Source organism: Eimeria tenella, genomic scaffold (genome assembly GCF_000499545.2).
Source record: "Eimeria tenella Houghton genomic scaffold, Eth_scaff2399, whole genome shotgun sequence".
Lineage (NCBI taxonomy): Eukaryota > Apicomplexa > Conoidasida > Eucoccidiorida > Eimeriidae > Eimeria > Eimeria tenella.
In genome coordinates, this window is record NW_013542261.1 from 1,000 (window position 1) to 1,284 (window position 285).

Genomic DNA, 285 nt, shown 5'->3' on the forward strand with positions numbered 1-285 from the left:
TGAAGAGTTTTTATTTGTTTGTTTGCTTCTCGTTTGGTCTCTTGTTTGCTTCTCATTTGCTTCTCATTTGCTTCTCTTTTGCTTCTCTTTTGCCTTTCTTTTGTTTCTTTTGGATTCTTTTTTAATTCTTTTTTGTCTTCTTTTTGCTTCTTTTTGGCCCACTTTTGGAGCCTTTTGTGTCTCTACTTGCTGCCCGAGACAATTCTGTCTTTTTCTCTCCTTCGAGCAGCAGCAGCAGCAGCTGCTGCTGCTGCGTTAGCGGCAGGGGGGGGGGGGGGGGGGGGC

General features: G+C 44.9%; 1 protein-coding gene across 1 annotated transcript in view; it reads left to right on the top strand.

Moving 5' to 3' along the window:
* Positions 1 to 285, top strand: part of ETH_00041085 (zinc finger (C3HC4 RING finger) protein, putative) — a gene marked incomplete at both ends in the record, with an annotated part of 2,074 nt that overhangs the window by 848 nt on the left and 941 nt on the right. The window contains 2 exons of the mRNA XM_013374924.1: positions 1 to 43; positions 266 to 283. Of these exons, the coding sequence (XP_013230378.1) occupies positions 1 to 43; positions 266 to 283 (61 nt within the window). The remainder of the gene's footprint in view (positions 44 to 265; positions 284 to 285) is intronic.